At 39.2% G+C, this 19,208-nt stretch overlaps 1 protein-coding gene across 21 annotated transcripts in view; it reads right to left on the bottom strand.

Moving 5' to 3' along the window:
• The window catches only part of EPB41L3 (erythrocyte membrane protein band 4.1 like 3), a 142,365-nt gene that overhangs the window by 35,852 nt on the left and 87,305 nt on the right, over positions 1–19,208 (bottom strand). For 14 of the 21 annotated variants that reach the window (XM_059724210.1, XM_059724213.1, XM_059724214.1 and 11 more), the window contains exons 4-9: positions 16,849–16,953; positions 14,695–14,737; positions 8,684–8,759; positions 6,357–6,575; positions 5,989–6,091; positions 2,384–2,536 (exon numbers count right to left, since the gene is read on the bottom strand). In XM_059724210.1, coding sequence (XP_059580193.1) covers positions 2,384–2,536; positions 5,989–6,091; positions 6,357–6,575; positions 8,684–8,759; positions 14,695–14,737; positions 16,849–16,953 — 699 coding nt within the window. The remainder of the gene's footprint in view (positions 1–2,383; positions 2,537–5,988; positions 6,092–6,356; positions 6,576–8,683; positions 8,760–14,694; positions 14,738–16,848; positions 16,954–19,208) is intronic. The other 7 variants (XM_059724218.1, XM_059724208.1, XM_059724211.1 and 4 more) reach the window with 1 other exon arrangement.

The following is a 19,208-nucleotide window of genomic DNA, read 5'->3' on the forward strand; positions in this document are numbered from 1 at the left end:
TGGTAGGGTCGGAAGGGATCTGAGCAGATCATCAAGTCTGACCCCCTGCCATGGCAGGAAAGAGTACTGGGGGCAAACGACCCCAGCAAGATGTTCATCCAGCCTCCTCTTAAAGACCCCCAGGGTAGGAGAAGCACCACTTCTCTTGGAAGTTGGTTCCAGGTCCTAGCCGCCCTGACTGTGAAGTAGCGCCTCCTGATGTCTAGTCTGAATCTACCCTCTGCCAGCTTGTGACCGTTATTTCTAGTCACTCCTGGTAGTGCTCGGGGGAACAGGGACTCCCCCAATGCCTGCTGGTCCCCTCTGACTAGTTTGTAAACGGCCACTAGAACCCCCCTCAGCCTTCTCTTGTGGAGGCTGAACAAGTTCAGGTCCTTTAGCCTCTCCTCGTAGGGCCTGCCCTGCTGACCCCGATCATGCGAGTGGCTCTCCTCTGGACCCTTTCCATGTTGTCCACATCCCTCCCGAAGTGCGGCACCCAGAACTGGATGCAGTACTCCAACTGCAGCCTGACCAGTGCCGCATAGAGGGGGAGGATCACCTTGTTGGACCTGCTTGAGATGCATCTGTGGATGCATAACAAAGTGTGGTTGGCCTTCCTGACCGCATCCCCACACTGTTGGCCCATGCTCATTTTGGCATCAATAATGACTCCAAGATCCTTTTCTGCCTCTGCACTGATGAGAAGGGAGTTCCCCAGCCTGTAGGTATGTTACTGGTTCCTCTTCTCCAGGTACAGTACCTTGCACTTGTCAGTGTTGAAATTCATCCTGTTCTCATCCACCCACCCCTGTAACCTGTCCAGGTCCGACTGCAGCCTATTCCTTCCTTCTAGTGTGCCCACTTCCCTGCCACAACATAGTGCCGTCTGCGAATTTGAAAAGGTGCTTTTCACCCCCTTGTCCAAGTCGCTGATGAAGATGTTGAACAGTGCAGGCCTGAGGACTGAGCCCTGCGGAACCCCTCCAGGTCGAAAATGACCCATCCACCACCACTGTCTGGGTGCGGCCCTCCAGCCAGTTAGCGACCCATTTGACTGTGTAGGTGTTGACGCCACAGTCCCCTAGTTTTTTTAATGAGAATGGGGTGAGAGACCATGTTGAAGGCCTTCCTGAAGTCCAGAAAGACTACATCCACTGCTACCCCTGTGTCTAAGGATTTTGTGACCTGGTCATAGAAGGCCACCAGGTTGGCCTGACAGGACCTGCCTCTAATGAACCTGTGTTGGTTGGCCCTAAGCATAACCTCCTCTGCTGGCCCTTCGTGGACATGCGCTAGGATAATTCTCTCAAAAAGCTGACCCAGGATCAAGGTAAGACTAACTGGCCTATAGTTTCCTGGGTCTTCCTTCTTCCCTTTTTTCAAAATGGGAACCACACTGGCCCTTTTCCAGTCCTCAAGGCACTATCCCATACCTTATGTGAATAGTGGGACACTCGATTTCAAATATTAATTTATACGTTATAGTGCTTACCACCTTATACATGGGCTGGGTAGTAAAGGTGGGGGATGTCCAGGCAGGGATAAGCCTGAGCCAGGCTTATCTGCTTAGCTTACCTGCTTATCTCCTCACACCTTGCGGTACCCTTCAAAGGATATGGCAGGCCCTGATGATGCCCCATCAACCCGGTTGAAAATCACTGTAGTTAGTCGTAATGGAAACAGTGTATCCAAGAACTATGGCATGCCAGGACACAGTGTGGGTGAGGCAGCAGGCACTTCTTACCACACCAAGAAGTTCCTGCTGCCTCATCTTGGCAGTTGCATGGCAGCTCCAGACATGCTTCTTTTCCCGTGAAAACAGCTTCCCCACTTCATACAGACATCCCATTTTGGGGAAAAGGGTGTGTGCGCGTGATTATATACAAGCCATGCAAACTATTAAGGCACCAGAGAGCACTCTTTGTACAACAGTTCCTATTACCTTTAGGAACTACAGATGACAGGATTAACATGCTTAATTAACAATACCACTAATGGATGGGGTTTCCATTCCACCAATCTAGTCATATAGGGTATCTCCAAAGCCAAGAGTTTAGCCCGTATCTCTTATTAGGAAAAGCAAATAGATATAGATTTGGTCTCTGACCAACTATAATGGTAGGTACCCAATAAACTATGCTCACACTTTATGACTATATTCCTTATAGTCACACAATACATATAAATAAAAGTCAAATTTATCCTTCATGTTGCCCTACTGATGCTACCAGAATACCAACAAGTATGTAGTTTGGCCATTTTCCAGTAAGGTATTTAACTAACGTGTCCAGGTTAAAAGGTGTAAGTGAAGAATAATGCAACAAACTCCCAAACAAAAAATAAACTGATGAGCTGCAAGGCATTTTGAGAAGGTTCCCTTTATTAGTACGTTGGATCTTACCTCTCCTGGTCGGATTTTGATGTAGAAGTTGTTCCTCTTGTATGAAATTTTCAGAACCTTTGGCCAGGCAAATCTATTTATTCTAAGTCTGTCACGATATATTAATAGGCCACTTGCACAAACCCCTAACATGATTTCCACTCCTTCCGAATCCTGATAAAATAAGCAACAGAAAGAGTTAATCTCTTCTCTCCCATTCCAAATATTCTGTATAACATTATCTGATCTACACATTTCAACTGTATTATCTGTGGGTGATTCAGCATGTACAGTTTATTTACTTATTATTTAAATTTATGCAAAAAGATGTAAGGCTTATCTACGTAAAAAAAAACAAACCCCAAAATCCTGGGTGTTGAAGTGAAAAAGTTTTGATTTTGTTTCTAATTTAAATTAGCTGCGTCTAGGCCCAGTACTCTTACTACTACATTTCTCTACTACTGTAAGTGAAAACACAAGCAGCAAAAAGTAGAGTTCAAAACGGAATGGATGTCAAAGTATATTTACGGTACTTGTGCAATAGCTGTCATTCATTTGACATAAAAAGGAACAAAGCTGTAGTTCAAACTTTACCACCTTCCTTAAACAGATCTCAATGTTCAACTACAAAATTTTCAAAATACAGCTGCAATTAAGAGCAAATGTTTTATCCATTTTAAAAGATGGGAGGAACTTTTGGTCAGGAGTGTGCAGCCTTTATACTCTAAACGATGAGTCAGCATGAGCCTGTAGCAATACAAGTTAGTTAAATCACCCTAACTGGGACAATGAGTGAAGCAGGATTAAAGTTGGAGCAATTTTTATACTTTGTGTTGCTACAGAACAGACATGACATCTGTGTCGTAACAGTCTGTATTGGTATAATTTAATAACCATGCAATTATTATGTGTGCACGCCCTATTTCTTTTGAAGTAAGGTGCATACATTACTTTCTCCTATGAAAAACTCACAGAATATTCTAGAAACATCATTGCTAGCTATGATTACAGTTGTGTCTAATTAAATATTTACCAGCAGGTCTATTATCATTGCAATTATTTCATAAGAGGTTGGTAAATGCAATAAGAAACAAAGGCATTATCACCTTAAGCACAGAGCTATTTTGGAAATAGAATAAATTAGCTATAGCAGCATTACTACACAAATCACAAAAGTTTTATGCTAGCTAGACAATCATAAAATGAGTTCCCTGATTTCCTTTACTTTTACCAGCAAATCATCTTTTAAGTTTATACTCAAAATCTGGCTGCATTTTAAGATGAACAGAAAGATCCTGGGCATAGTTAATTTGGATAAAGAGGCCAAAGTGAACTTCGAAAATTCTCCTGCAATATAAAAACTGCTTATTCTAAACTTTAAGCTGAGATATACACCAAAGAACAAGATAGTACATAAAGGCTAGCACTGCATGAAAAAGACTTGAATATGGGGCACTGCAAGAGCATGAAGATTGTTCTTCAAAGGAAGATGACTTCAAATAAAACTCTTGCATTTTAGCATAGTGACGTACTTCAGGAAAATGAAATCTGGGATTTGTTATGTATTCTGATTTTACATCTTGCTCAGGAAAAAGTAATGGCTACACATGCTGAGCAAAATTTTTTACAAATAAAGGTCTGAAGTCTACATGCAACAAATGCACATGTAATAATCATAGTTCTATATGCAAAGGAATGTTTCAGAATACTTAATGTAAAGAAATGCAAGAGGCAAGAGTTTATTTTGAGTGATATCTTTTATTGGACCAACTGTAGTTGGGATAAAGTTTTGAATGCAAAGCACTGAACTTTATCTCAACTTGTACAGCTGATTCAACAAAAGATAACACCCCCAAAAAAATCTTGCCTTGCATAATTCCTGGACCATCAGAGCTACAACTTCACTCTAACACTACCGTATCTTTAAGAAAGCTGTGTTTTCTGACCCACAGGCTCTGTGGCAATATGAACTGCATTCACAGGTAGTTTCTGCCATCTTTACTCAGTTTGGCTACTGTCCTCCCACTGATTAAAGAAGGGAAGAAGTTTGACACAAGGATGGCAGAATTTGTCTCACTGTATTTCCACAAGAGAAGACTATTACATTAAGAACAGGAAGGCATAGAAGACATTTGAAGAGACAAGTTTACATGTTTAAAACAGTTTTGCCTGTATATGCTGACATATAAACACATATCTTAAAAATACTTTTTGTTTTGCTTTCACCCTTTCTATTTTTCACATACAGAACATTTTTGGACTCTTTGCACAGCCAGCTGCCCTGAAATATTACATGAAATTGGGAAAATAATCTGGCCCTATTGAAAGATGACTCTTGCATTTCATAATGAAACCTCTAAAGCTCACCACTCACCAACTCAGAAACTCACCATTTTAATTTGTTGACCTCTGTGTGTGGGAGGAAGGATATTAAACAACAAAAAAAAACACTACAGAGAGGACTGACATTTCCTATTTCAGTTTTAGGTTCAATCTAAATATGCCTCAAGATCTTGTGCATATATCCAAGAGACAGAAAAAGCAACAGCATGCCTTCTGGTAGAATGCTGCCTATTGAGCCATACACAGCTTTTATATTTTCAGTAGAGGCAATTAATAGAATACAAAAGACAGCCTTGAATTCTGCAATACACACAGTTCCTACAAAATGCCCCAGAGACATGGCTGAAGGCCCTTTCAAGATTCAAGGAGCACATTTATTTTAGTTCTTGAAAGGATCTGATGCAGAATGAGAAAGGGTCCACAGTAATTTGACCTCCAGAAAGAAGTGGTGCTCCTTTATAGCTTGAGCTCTTTTGTCCAGCATCCATTTGTCAAGGACATTTACCAACTTCACAGTTGCTAGAATCTATTAATCTTATTTTAAACACTGAAATAAAAAAAAGACTGACAACTATTAATTGACTGGAAATCTCTCAGCCAGGAGACTGTGAACATCTTTTGATCTGATACTTTAACTAGCTCATGATTTTTGGGACAGTTTCATCTTCCAGGATTGATTTCTGGAGAGTTACTGTTCTTTTGGGCTAACTGCAACACCTACTCTTTCTTCAAAGAGTGAAAGCCTTCAGGCCGTTTATCATCATCATCATCAACCTGACTGGGTGCCAATACAGTTAAAGAAGTTCTTCGAAGTGCTTCTGCAATGTTAGTAGTGTTCATTTGTGTCGTTGGGATACTGTAATTGATTTATAGAAACAAGAGAATCCAGCAGAGTGAGCCGACAGCTGACTGCTTCTCATGTCTTCTGATAAAAATATCCATACCTACTTTTCAGATAATTCTACTCAGCATTTTTGTGGCTCATTATGTTAATTGTCTATATATCACAGGCTTCCCAAAAAGATTTACATACTTAAACATAAATTTACTAGCTCTTCATAGAGCTGGAATTAACTGGCTGATTTGTACAACAGCTATAGGATGCAACTGTGTTTACATCTTATTCCCCTTGACTAATAACCCACTCCACAATTGTTCCACTGAAAGGAAAAAGAAACCTGAAATCAGCAGGTCTACTTGTAGAATAAAATACTGCCTGATTTGAGGAAGGGAATAGAAGTGGGCTCGTAACATAAAACAAAGATTTTAATTATAATTCATACCTTGGCATGATGTAGATCTACTCCATACATAGATAACTTTTTGGCATTCTCTAAGAAATGCATCTCAGCCTCTGCAGGTGTCATTCCCCTGAAGAAAAGCAAACTTTTCTAGTATCAACATCAAGACAATACTGTAGAGAGTAAACTTCAGCACAAGAAAGTATATCCTAGATGACATCTTTCATAATAATCCCTACCATTCCCCTTTTTCTTTTGTACTGAATAACAAATCTTGCTTTCCAACAGACCATTTCTGTCCACAATTATCAGGTCCCCTAGAAAAAACTCTCTCCAAATTCTGATATTTCCTTATTCCAAACTCCAAAGTTGAATACAGACTGAATTCTACATTCATTTCCTCTGCTCACCTGTGGCTCTTGTGCAGCTCAATTACTTTGTCTTCCAGTTCTTTAGTGTGATTTGGTGCAAAGCGGAATTCACTGACATAATCACTTCCATATTCATCAGGATCATAATCTCCAAGTTCAGACTGAACAGTGTAGGAGCCCAAAAGAGCAAGAGTAACAAACGAACAGGGCAGCCGTCCAGATACTATGTCATCTCTCAGCTGTAAACAGAGGTAGTACCTAGGACAGATAAGAGCAAGAGTTCTTTTAGCCCATAGAGAAGTGCTGCAGTGCAATAAGTAGTAAGAATTTCCACTTTTTCCTTGACTTTGCTGTGTGCTGATATGCTGTAAGCCATGGGGCAATGAAAGCAACCCCCCAATGACTGTATTTCTTCAAGTGTAAACTGGGATTTAAGACTTGCCTACCCAAAAAGTGAGTATTAACTCTTAAAATATTTGCAAAGTACCTTGAAAACCTTTGATAAAATAGTACGAGTATGCTACTATTAGCGCTCAATAACAAAGTCCTCCCTACAGAATATTAAGTATACTAAGATATCTTCCTTCATAAAGATATTTTGAGTAACTTCTTTTATCTCATTTATAAAAATAAGAACTGTCTGTAATAACTACTTGAGTAATAACAAATAATTGAGTAGCTTCTTTCCCAACCAAGAAAAGAAAATGAATTCGGTTTCCTAAAGGGGAAAAGGACTGCGCCAGTTTTGTATAGCAACTGGTAAGTTCAAAAGGTAAAACAGAAGTCTCATGATTAAATTGTGGCATTTTCTTAAAGATAACTTTAATGGCAAGTGACATTTCCTAGCTCTGCTGCTATAATTATGTCATTAATGATGTAATTGGGTGCCAGATGGGAAGAAGTGAAGTTTCAGAAGAACTAGGAAGGGCACGCAATGGGGAGCCAAAAGATCTGGATTGAAATGTTGGCTCTACCACAGGTTCATGGTTTGACCTTGGGCAAGTTGTTTAATTTCTCTATTTTGATCCTTGTTGATATGATAGGGAGAGTGGAACAAGCAAAGAACTACTGTTTGTGCTCTCTGTTTGACAGTGAGTTTTTTGAGGCTGTGTTGGTCTCATTCTGCATATAAACACACAGCTCAGCAGAGTAGGGCCTCAATCTGAGCATGACCTTTTAGTCAGTACTTTCAAACAGCAAAAAACTCAACACGTACACAACAAGAGTGAATAGCAGATTAAGGACTATAAAGCAGTAGCAGTGGAGGGTGACCATAATGAGAAACTGTTTTCCCTATCCATAGAGTCTTTTAAGGTTTTAGCACTGGGGTGAAGATAAGACTTTCTGGGATAGGGCACGAGTGTCTAAATAGACACAGTTAGACATGGGTGGGGAGGGAAATATAGGCACATAACAGTGAGGTGACTACCCCAAATCAGTCAGAGATCACATTTTTCCAAGCTGCTGTGTCATATCTATTAGATTACACTCTGTTTTAAAACACTGTCAATTCCAGCTAATAAAAACATCCACCATCCTAATCAAGCTCCCCTTCCCTGCCAGATTTACATACATCAGTGTTGTCCAACTGGCAGCTCATGGGCAACATGTGACCCTGGCTGTCCCTCCCCATATTACTCCAGCTGTAGTGGCAGCCAGAGTCTCCAGGCTTCCCTTCCTTCCCCCAGCTTTTCTTCCTGTTCCCATCCCAGGGGACAGCATGGCATAGCACATGGTGCTGGGGGATCCTGTGGCCAGTAAGCAGAGTGGTGAGGGGAGGGAGGGAGCGGGGAGGGAAGCTCCCACACTAGCACAGTCCCAACTGGTACAGCTGATAGGGCACATGGTTCTCAGTTTGAAGTTAGACATACATAGCCCTGACACACAGTCCCGGGGCACCAGGATGTTTATGAACTCCAAAGTTAGAATTAAGACTTATTCAAAATATGTATAGGGAAGCCTGATTTCAGCAGTGTAGTGGGGATATAGGGGAGGAGGCAACCTGGCCAGCATCCCCAGGTGCTGCCTTCGGGGCAGGGAGGGTGCAATAACAACTACTGATACAGCAGCAGCCAGTGCAGCCATTGCTCAGGGTACAAAGTGGTCCTACTACATCTCTAACCTGATTTTGATGTTACATTATTAAGCAGGAAAGCCTTGTAGTTGGGAAAGGATGAGGTCATAACTATAGTAAAACCATTAATATTTTCTCTGCTACTAGAGCATTGAGTATTTCCATCAGCTCATCACAAGAAGGCAGCTGAGAGCAATGCATGAAGTGTTTCATGCTTTCACTCATTTGGAGTGTGAGTGCTGTCAAAATTCATTCCAAAACACCTTTCCAAAGTATGTAATGTCTCAAGCACCTGGTAATGTCTTCAGAGAGCTGGGCAGGATCTGGAGGGTAGAATTTCACGTTAAATGCAAACTGCCAAGCACCACCTGGAACAAAACAAAAGTGTACAGAGTCTTTACAAGTACAAATGAAGCTACGTATAGCTTTATACTGCAAAATCATCCGAACGGTGAATTAGGAAATATTCCAGTCGAATAAAATGGTAATGATAGGATTTATAGTATATCACTTATACACAATATTGGAGATATTGTTTGTTTCTTTCAGTCTTCAATATTTCTTTCTTCTTAAAAATTACAGATTTCGTGCAGGCCTTTCATCATTTCTTCTATAGTAAGACTTTCTCCTAAGGAAGTGCTGCCAGACTTGGCTCTGTGTGAACGATAATTCATTTCTAATGCTCAGAAAATTCAGTGAGCAAATAGTATACTTAATGAGGTTAGCCACCAGAAAAACTAGTCTACCTGACTTTGAAAAAAGTGAACACCGGCAGCTAAAAATTAAAACAGGCTTCAAATATATGACCGCAGCGAAGTGCAAAGTACAGAACTCCATCAATTTATCTGTCTGCAGACCCCCATCAGCACTGTTTCAAAGTGCTATTTCAGCATATATTTTGCCCTTAGCAGGCATAAATTATTGAGCAAACGAAACTTCAAGGACAAATTTTGAGGACATTATTGCAAAATTCCACACCCTTAAATAAGGGAAGCATATTTAACACCCGGGAAGCTCTACTTAGCAATTTCAGTAATTTAAATGACCCACATGATCCACCATCTTAGATCACAGGTAATAACTTTACACATCTTATATGGTGTTTTCATAGGACCATAGTTTAAATGCTGTAGAAAAATATTACCAAGAATATTTCTTTAAACAAGGAAGACTCAAAGGGATAAGAATTCCTGGAAGTCAAACATCTGTCCCATACTTAAATCTGCCCAACAGACTTTAACAGTACAGTATTAGCTGAATTCTTCTCAAATACTGGAATGACACTCCTGTTGCTTGCAATGGACCTGTGCACCCCAGAAAGCATAATTTGTTCTATATTCTGACCAGTATGCAGTATGATTTTTGTTTTTTTACCATGCATAAGAGATTTCTAAGATAGGTCAACTGTTCTAAAATTCTATTTATTCCAACTGAACGAATTCTCTGAAGCCAACAAAGTCTTTTTTCCCTTTTACAAGTGCAACTGTGCCCAGCATCATATGTATGACTAGACTTCCCTGGTTAATCTCTTGCTGTCACAATCTTTCATTGTCTAACTCTTCACTAGGACATGCATTAAATATATTTCAATCAGCAGTGTGTATCTGAACTACTTTAATTGCACTGACAATCATTGTAACTTAGGTGCATAGCACTTCCTTCTCCTGAAATAATGTTCCAATATCCTTTTTAAGAAACAACAGGCATTAGGAGAAATATTTTACTTAGTCTTTACTGCGTATCATTTGTAGATTCTTTGTGGTACTGTTTGCACTGTTTACCAAGGGTGCAATTACAGTATTTTTTTTTCCAGAATAAGGACAGGAACATTTTCACTCAAGTTTAAATTAACCCTCAGAATGCTGGAAAGGGAAACTACAGTATTAGGACCTGATATTGCAAACACTTACTACTACATATTTAAATTGGCTGAAAAGGCTTGACAGCTGGAAGGAATTATTTTTAAGGTGTGTGGCAGAGACAACTACTGAAGTCTTCCTGTCAAAAGAACAAAATGTATGTATCTGCAAACTGTATACATTGTATCAGGTTTGCAAAGAGCTGTTGGAAGAAAAAAAAATGTGGTGACATTTTGAGCTCAGCAGTCCTGACATAGAGCCCCTTCAAGACATTTCTGAATTCCTAACATAGCATGCAGCTAAATTTAACAACCAAGCTTTTTAAAATGTTCACATGAAGCAGAAAATTGATTGATATGCTATGAAATAGTATGCCATCTTAATAACAGAGTTCAAGTTACAGGAAAACTCAGTGTTTGAAATGCAGGAGAGAGATCACGATGTTTTGAGGAAAGGGAAATCATTAAGGGCACAGTCACATGTTCTGGTGTGGGATAAAAGCAATGTTCCCAGACATGACCCTGATGACACTCATTCAAAGAAAATAGTTTATATCTATGGCACAGGACCCCAGGGTTATACTGATTAATGCCAAGTTTATACTTTTGCATCTCTGTAAAATGTCAAGTTGTTTTTAGTAATGAGACATTTATATTTTATGATTCTGACCAACTGATTGATCATCTTACAGGGCACAAAACATAACATGAAGGAAAGTGGTCTAATAATTCTTGTTTTGCAGAGTCAGACAAAGCCTATGAACTGATGGTATCCTTGTAGGAAGTCCCAGTGAATACTGCACTTTCTCCATTTTCTTGGTCTTCCATCTTCACCTTTTTTACATATAGTACCTTGAAGCTGGTGAAAATGCTTTTGAAATTTGGCAGGTTTGTACCACACTGGGAATCTCTGACTAGTAACTGAGGCTTAAAGCATGATGGTATGTAAATAACTAGATGCCTGATGAAGGAGTATTCTTACTCTATGGACAACCAGCTACAGTGTTTCACTTGAAGTATGCACGCTCCCCTAAAAAGGAATCTCTCACTTAGGCAGTATGTTATTTATGGCTCAGGGTTCATTTGTCCTTGGCTCTAGCTCTGTCTGGGTCTCCCTGACTTGCACAGTAGGTCAGAGTGAGGTCCCCTCTACATATTACAGGTATCATACAATTAACTGGTTAATTGTGTAATTACCTTGAGATGAGCTACATGCAAAGTACCTAAAAAGCCCCAACCAGACATAAAAGCCTCAACTAGCCTAAAAAGCCATAAAAAGCTCAAACCAGCTACAGACAGGCTTTGAACTAAATTTATAGCTAGTTGTACATGTAGCAGGGTCTCCCCTGTGGCTGGGAGCCCCATGTAGCTGTTGACTCTTGGTTCTGCAGCTGTGGATGCTGGGTTCCCACAACAACTGAGTACCAGCACCAAGACAGATATCTCCCAGCCCTGGGAGTGCCACAGGGGATGCAGCTGCTGCGATCTCCCAGCCTCAGGGGTTTATGAAAACCCTGGGGCTGAGAGATCACACCTGTCACAATCTGCCTGTCCCAAGGTTTTCACACACCCCGAGCCTGGGAGATAAAAGTAGTTGAGATCTCCTAGCCCTAGGAGCTTTGCACACTCCTGGGGCTGGCAGACAGCAGCAGCTACATCTAGCCACAGGGATGCACAGGGACCCCTCTAGGGCTGGGAATCCCTCAACTCAGGGGGCTCCCAGGTGTGGGAGCTTGCTTGTTGCTGGTGCAAAGGGAGCCTGGGATTGGGCTCCCCCCGCACCATCTATAAGGCACCAAGAGATCTAATGTTTGATCCCACAATAGCATCGTCTGTCATGCATGTGGCATGGCAGGAGGTACAACTGTGTTAATCACACATTAGATCCCATTATGCCTTTACCTGCATGTGCAGAGGGGCCCTGACTGTCATATTTATTTTCAGGGGGTAATTAACTTATCTATTCAGATTGGCTCAGCCTGCATAAGATTTCTGCCTTTCTCAATCTGTCCCTTTTGGTAGGTTTATGTATCCTGAGGACAAGCCAGGTACCTAGGACAGTGAACATAATAAAACAATTGATGCAGGAACCATGGGATAAGAGCATACGCTATCTGCTAGTCCTCATGTAATACTATCGCACCTTTGATGGTACAGATTCTGCAGTGGGATGCTACATGACTTGCACCAAGTATCCAAGTTCCAGTAACAGAGTACTTAACTAGAAAGGCTGGGTGAACTATTTGTAAGGCCTAAATGATGTGGGTTCTGATTACGGCAGAGACCATGACATCTGTAACCCTAAAACTACTGGCAGATTCCTGGCTTATAAAATAAGGCAGCTAGTGTCAAGACAGGTCTCACTGGGCAGCCTACTCAAGCAGGCCCATCCCACCCACTCCTGCTCTTCAAATGACAAAACCAGAAGTGAGGTAGTGAAGAATTCCTGGAAGGGGGGGGGAAGGTCCCTCCCTGCCACCATGTTCAGCATATTAAACAGGTATCTCAAGAATGATAATTAGGACCCCCACCCCTTCAGGGTAGCTTCCCCACCACAGATAGATACATTATCTATCTTTGAACTGCTGCTAAAAGCAGCACATGCTCAGTAATGGAAACCAACTATGAAGCTGATTAAATGCAGCCAACACTGAGCACAGCTTGGAAGTACATAACCCAAATTTTGGCAAACGTGCTGATGGGAAGAGTGTGTGTGTGGAAAGCCCTGACACCCTCCCCTTGGTGCCAAAAATGCTTTGCTCTTAGCCAAGATGCTGCAGGGAGCCTACCACAAGGATAAGTTAGTGTAGCCTTCTGAATGAAATATATGGTAGTGCCTATTGAGCACAGTCTCCTCAGCACTGACTCTTATTAAAGTCATGGTGAGCCACTACACTACATATATTTTGACTTCCTCATCATTTCTGCAGCTGAGCTGCACTTTTCTCTCCCATTTCCAATGATTCCTGTTTCTTCATCAACCTAAGTGTCTGGCAAACATCACCAAACAGACTCACAAACATTTCATGCAGAACCCCTCTGTCACCCCCTCTCTAAGCTTGTCACATATGATTAGTGTAACCCCACCCTCCATGAGGTGAAGCCAGACCAGGCTGCCTTGCACTCTACATATAAATTTTTGGAAGATCCCAGGACTTATGACAAGAACACCTGGTTCTAGTCATGAGGGGGGGAGTAATTAGCACATGGATCTTTTGCAAGGTATATCTGGAATACACACACACACACACACAAAATGAGCAGTGCTGAGCTGTAGGTCATCATGGCTTGAAATGCTGTTGACTCTGCTGTGGCCCAGCCCAATGAACTGTATAATAAATCATGAACTTTTGGCTTTGCACTAATATCATGGACATTTTGTACTATGTAAAAGTAGGTGCCAAAGTGCTACATAGAAATGTATGTATGGAGTATCTGTGCTAAAAGCTGCAGCAGTTTCAAAAAAGGTATAATGCATCAATTATGGATTAATGAAATCTTTAAGTATTATATACAAATTAATACAGCTATATTTTTTTCAGGGTCAGTGTTTTAAAATTTGCTCCTTACTTCTGTGTGCTCAGGGAGAGCAGGGTCTGGCAGTAAGGAAAGCAGGAAGGGGCTGCAGGAGAAGCAGGTATAAGGGCAGGGGGTAAAGAGGCTACCTGACCCCACCCAGATTTATTTTCCCTGCTGTAGCAGTGGGAGTGGGACAAGTTCAAGACACACCTTCAATAATTAGATTTTATACCTGGACAATTATATTGTTTATACATTTTCGAATTTAGAATCTAATTATTGGGGATTATTTTATAACCAGCATCATCTTATATTCACTTAAATATGGTAAATACATTTTTTTTTTCCACTCTCTAATCCTTCCAGAACATCAAGTATGATAAATGCATATATAAGACACATCCCTAAAGATATCAATGGACAGGCTCTTCAGTGTCTTTCACAAGAATGGGATCCTGGCAGACATGCAAACTGAAGATACTACATGCTTTCCCAGAGCTCATCAGATTGCAGGGTGAACTGTAAGGACTGACTGGTTGAGCAATATGTTAAGTATCAAGCTAACTTGATTAATAAATGATGTTAACAGGACTAGTTACACAGCATGTATAGGCTGTATCAGTATATATAGCACATCTTTTCTTTAGTGAAGCCTTCAATTCTTATTGCTGTTTCTTATATATGTATTGTATTGTAGGTTTTCTCTCTCTCTCTGTTTCTGTAGCTTTCTATGAGCTGTAGGATTCTACAGCCTTTTCTCGCACTATTTTCAATATGTCAGTTGTATGGAATAACAGGGAACATTGGATTTCAGAGTTTATAGAGACTTGGAAAACTATTTTACTTAAAACTAATTTCTATTGTCCAGGCTGCTCTCCTACTGCAAAAGTTTTCCATGCAACAAACAGTGACTGATTACAACTTACTTCGGATCTGCTTTTTGATTTCCTTCGCAGGGTCCAGCCAATTCTGTAAAAAAAAAAGTTTATTTTTTGAATCCGACTCAAAAAATACAACAAATATTATTTTTAAATATTTAATATTGACAGCAACTGAAATTACTTTTTAAAAGCTAGGAAATACCATTTTTACAGCTGTGTTAAAATGTGGCTTCACACTTTTTTTTAATATCAAATGTAGCAGCTGAAAGAGCAATTTGTGCAAGTGTACATGCATGCATGTACATGAGGTTTTTGCCGTATTAAAGTATTTTAGAAGTTAAAAATCACAGTAACCTATGTATTATGTTCCTAAGACAGACTGAAAGCTGAAGCCTGCTTAGTAGCATAAAGAGGAAATAAAAAGAACCTTCCTTAATAGCACCTCAGTGCAGGAATTGGTCACTAACCTCCAGAGCACAGGCACTGTCCCCAACTGGTATAACTGCCACTGCCAGTTCCCCCCCAAAATACAGGTGTTGCCTTTGCAGTCCTTTCATGTATACAGACATGAGCTGAGCTTGTCAGCTGTGAGGGAGAACAGTACAATATACTAGTTTAAAAAAAACAAAAAACCCCACAAAAAACAAGGAACTGCCCTTGCTGTATGTGATATCTGGCCAAGGAGGGTTGCTAGCTGATTTAACCAGATTCTTCTTGGGGCTCTCACTGCTGCCTGGCATCTCCAACAGTCTCTAACATTTCAGCAGCATAAATAGGAAAACTGGCCTGCTTTATAGCTGTTTCTTTTTCTCAAATATTGGGAGGCTATGTCCTAGCACTTCAATATTTTAATACAATCAAATTAATATTTTAAATGCATCATGGAGTTCACATAAAAACAGCTTATTTCCCCCAGGAAAAATTCCACTTTCTCCAAGAGAGGTAAACAAATGGAACAAAGGAGGGGAAAGAAAAAGAGAAAAAGAAAAACAGCCAGCTTGCAGCTACCCAGAATCAATACTGAAAAAATATGACACCAAAAGAGCATAATCTATTTACCAAGCATAATAGTGCTGTTTGCACGAATACAATTAAGACTTCATTATGGTTTCTATTTTAAATCCCTATCTGCAGATATTTATAACATCTTATGTGAACACATATAAAGAACTTCAGCCTGGAAGACACATATATATGTATGTTTGAGAGGAAGGGACATTTGTGTTTTTACATATTACCTGAATAATGACAAATAATGCCCCAAAACTTAACATTACTATAAAGTAACTTGAAATATGAAAATATTAAGCATTATGAATCTGACACAGGATCTTTAAGTAATATATTATTTTGATCTCAATTCAGGAAAGCATATTTGTTTAGGAATGCATTTAGGCATGTGCTTAAATTTTAACCTTGAAGTTAAATGCGCCTATCCATTTTCCTGAAGTGGGATACATTTAAGCAACTGCTCAAGTGCTTTTATGCATCTGGCCCCCAAATCTTTATTTTTGCACAGGGTGTCCTAAGAAAGTGAGAGCCACCACCTGCTGATTAAAACAAGCAAATAAGTGGAACAAAAAACAAAACACAGCTTTGTTACAGAATTCTTTTCTAACGCAGTTCTTAACTATCAACATATATTAAAAGGAATCAAAACAATTTGTGAAATACCTAGATGATCCTTTGAAATGATCTCCTAATGTGTGTGCAATTGCATTAGATTATCATTTAAAAACTGAGATAAAGTAATTCTGCCTGTGTCACAACCTTAACATTATATAAAGCATTTTTAGTGTTAATTTATTTATGCATATACAAATCAGACTTTGACCTATGGAAGGAATGGAAGAAAATAAAGCTAGAAATGAAACAGCTATATGATTTGCTTTTTTGGAATCATAAATTACCACAGCAAAAGAGAAGAGCTTCTGATTCATTTCACCAGAGGCATATATATATATATATATATATATATATATATATATATATATTTTAAAAGAGAGGTTGCTTGAACTATGGACATATTCTTTGAGAAGAAAAATATGAATAATTTCTGGATTGCTAGAAATGATGACAGGAATAAAATAATTCTGAAAGCCACATATTGTACACAAACTGGTTATTAAGCTGTCAGTTTTGTAGAGGTTATTTCTATTTCATTTTAGTCATTGAAAAAACAATTAATTTGTCTTTCACCTTTTGGTTTTCTGCGTCTCTGTAAGTTAGGCCAAAGTAGTCTTTTTCCAAAAGATTCAGATGTTCACACACTTTGTCAAACAGTACTTGACCTCTGGAGCGTTTCTACAGGAAACAAAAAAGAAAAATAAACCACCAGTTGCAATTTAAAAGTGTTCGTGCATGTACGATCACACTTTCCCCTTCCCTTTTAATATAATTCTTAAGACTAAAACAATATTGATTTATTTTAACCTATTCAGCTTTTATAATAATTGATTTGAGGCTGTATAAAATTCTGCTGAAATACGCAGATCTGCTTTTCATAAAAATTGATGTCTAAATGTGGATTTTAAAATAAATCAATCAATACACGTAATATGCATGGCTTTGATTAGCAGTTATTTTTCTGTCCCATAAAAGCTGGCATTTTATTTACATGAGCTTGTAAAATGGTTTATTCAAAACCTTTTTCTAAATGCAACACAAACAAACACCAGATCAATAAGCTTCCCTCTGTGAATTATTAAACATGTCAATCTTGAAGCAATCCCCCAGAGGCAAAAGCCTGGGTGTGGAGAGACCCCCTTCCTTACCGTTTTTCCTTTAAGGTCTGCCTTTAGGAGATCAGACCCAGAACCCAGTGGTCAATGAAAAGACATCCATTATTCCAGTGGGAGTTGGATCAAGTCAAGAAAGCAGAAATACAGAATTCTTCTGTAATATTTATCAGTTCTAACAACCTCCATGAGAAGACGGTTTTTTTGTTTGTTTTTTTTAGGGTTGATGGTAAACTTTCTCTAAGCCTGAAGAAGAGTGTTTGTGCCCAAATGCTTACAAAGAACCATTTTCCCAACTATTTAGTTGGTCTAATAAAAGTTATCACATCTACCTTAATATTTTTAGAACACTTAGGCAAGAACCTCTTACCAGGCAGGGTGTTTTAAGGTGGGTTTTTTTTTTGCATTAAGCCATAGGAATTCATGTTTTTGTCAGTGCTAAGTGTTACATGAAACACTGCGAAGATTTATAAGCAGAAAACCTCTTATGATCTGCCTGCATGGCATTTCATTGTTGTTAATTATCATAACTAAATTTCACACTACACAGGATTCAAACAGAATTCTGGCCATTTTTTCCATCAGGCACTACATTCCTCAGAGCCCGACCCTTCTGCCAAGTGCTCATATTATGAAAAAAAAAAATAAAAAAAAAATCACTTTTACAAAATATATATATCATGTTTCAGTTTCAGCTAGATGCAAGTGGAACAGTTTCATTAGTAACAACCTTCAACATCTATACAAGCATAATAGAAATACTCTGAAAATCTCCCTTGAAGCCATGACAGTGAAACATGAAACAAAAAGAGAGCTTGTTTAGAACCTCTCTTCATTAAAGAAATGCACATGGGGGGAAAAAGAGCACTACAGACATCATCATCTGAGTCTGTTTTGTATGGCAGCACATTGTGTTTGAGTTATACTGGGTAAAATCATTTACAGTCTGTCATTCCACAACAGCCTGTTGTTTCATTTACAGTTTCTAACAGTTTCAGATTTGTGGAAAAGCAAGCAAGCAAGCAAGCAAGCAAGCAAGCAGGCTGTTGTATATGGCATTATCTTGAAGAGAAGATTTTGAGAACATGGAAAGAATAGGCTGTACAATAACAATATAATGGTATGCTGAACTTAATAGGTTTAATTTCTTCTGATGTTCTTGGGACACTTCAGAGAAACAGGAAAATATCTGCATCCCCATTTTTATAGACGGTGAAAACAAAGCACATAGCTAATACAGTCACTTGTGCATAATCATACAGGAGTTCTGGAGCTGAGCTCAAAACAAACTGCAGGAATAAATTGTGGCACAAATTGATACAACTCCATTTTCTTTAGTGGAGCTCTGACATTTCAGGTTAACTGAGGAACCAGCTCCAGGGTTTTGTACTCGTCCCCAGCTTTAAACCCTACATTACATGAAGCTTTTACCTGGCAAAAGCCTCTGTTGCTGAACACTTTCAAACCAATATTAATCAGTTCTTTCAACCAAGAGATCTGTTCCCAAAATTTGGGATTTAATGGATAATAGAAACAGCTAGTTTTATTCTTAAAACTTCATGCAAATATTTAATTACATTCAACAAACAGAACCCACTACTGAAACACTGAGAAGAAAGGAAGCTTAAGACTTTCAAACCAAACACCTGTCATATAATGGCTAGAACCACTAAACAGAGATTTTCTTTTCCTAAATATTTGATTTTCTTCTTAATAGTCTACATGACAAAAATCAACAAGTGAAGAATTGATGAAATCCAAGTATTTAGCTTGAGAAAACTGAACTGAACTGAAATGTTACGTTCACATGCATTTGTATGT

This window comes from Alligator mississippiensis, chromosome 3, assembly GCF_030867095.1.
Source record: "Alligator mississippiensis isolate rAllMis1 chromosome 3, rAllMis1, whole genome shotgun sequence".
Classification (NCBI taxonomy): domain Eukaryota; kingdom Metazoa; phylum Chordata; order Crocodylia; family Alligatoridae; genus Alligator; species Alligator mississippiensis.